A 1,166-nucleotide genomic window follows, 5' to 3' on the forward strand; every position below is an offset into this window, starting at 1 on the left:
AACCCCCAAGAAATACCAATAGAATCAAAGAACCCCAAACCCACATAATCGCCGTCAAACAGAATCAAAGAAACCCCAAACCCAATCAACCACCAACATACCAAAATACCAACAGAATCAAAGAACCTCAATCAACCCCCAACATACCAAAACATCAACAGAATCAAATACCCACATAATCAAAGCATACCCAAAATCAAAAGAAACCCAGCATACCCAAAATCAAAAGAAACTCAGCAAAAAAATCCAAAAGCCTACCAAACCACCGGGACCACCGCTCTTTTCCGGCAAGGCTGGTTCTAACGGCAACTTATAGTGGACGGCCGGCTCTTTTCCGACAATGCCGTTTCTGACGGCGGCTTACAGTGGGGTCGGAGCCTCGGCATCACCCACATCTACCCCACCACCACCGCCTAGGGGTCCGCCACCAAACCCAACGCAACCACCACCAAACACCAGTTGCAAAGGAGGGCGGCGGAGAGGAAAGGGAGACCGAAGATGTCGCCGGAGAGCCGTCGGAGATGCCGTCGCCACCAACCTCAACGTTATAAGCAACCAACACCGTCACCCCCCGCCACCAGCCACCATTCACCGTTGCTCCTCACCACCGCCAGAACCTTCCCCTCCTTCCCTTCATCAGATCTTGAAGATGATGGTGGTGAAAAATTTCATGAGAGAGAAATTAAAGCCCCCTCCTCCCCTTGAACAGATCTTGAAGATGATGGTGGTGAAAGAATTCAAGAGAGAGAAATGAGAGATGAGTTTCAATTTTTGCGTATGTGTAACAATAAGAAAAGTCTACTGACTTTTAAAACAGACAGATGAGAGAGGAGAGAGGAGATGGATAAGACATTTTGAGTAAATTACCAAAATAACCTTTAGAATTTAAAATAATAGTGTATAGGTGCATGATCTAATTGGTAGAGAGTGGTTCTCGCGGTTCTTACAACTGGTGGTGGTTTTCATTTTAGCGGCTCCCTATATATATATCACTTCTATATTTAATTTTAACTGAGCCAATCTGTTTTAATACTTGGAGTTGTAACTATTATAAAAGACTTAAATTTTAAACTCAAACTAAATAACTAATGGTAAAAATGACACACCGAGTTATAAAAGACCAAAATTTCAAACAATCAAATCTAAATTAAATATTTCATATGTGA

General features: G+C 42.8%; 1 protein-coding gene across 1 annotated transcript; it reads left to right on the forward strand.

Moving 5' to 3' along the window:
- The first annotated feature begins 340 nt into the window (after positions 1-340).
- Positions 341-754, forward strand: LOC110906531 (D site-binding protein-like). The gene has a single exon (XM_022151650.1). It carries the CDS (start codon positions 341-343, stop codon positions 752-754), a length of 414 nt encoding a protein of 137 aa, XP_022007342.1.
- The last annotated feature ends 412 nt before the right edge of the window (positions 755-1,166 follow it).

Source organism: Helianthus annuus, chromosome 9, assembly GCF_002127325.2.
Source record: "Helianthus annuus cultivar XRQ/B chromosome 9, HanXRQr2.0-SUNRISE, whole genome shotgun sequence".
Classification (NCBI taxonomy): Eukaryota; Viridiplantae; Streptophyta; class Magnoliopsida; order Asterales; family Asteraceae; genus Helianthus; species Helianthus annuus.

Excerpts from the sequence above, each read along its gene's own strand:
- LOC110906531 (XM_022151650.1), top strand. The coding sequence starts at position 341 with ATGCCGTTTCTGACGGCGGCTTACAGTGGGGTCGGAGCCTCGGCATCA.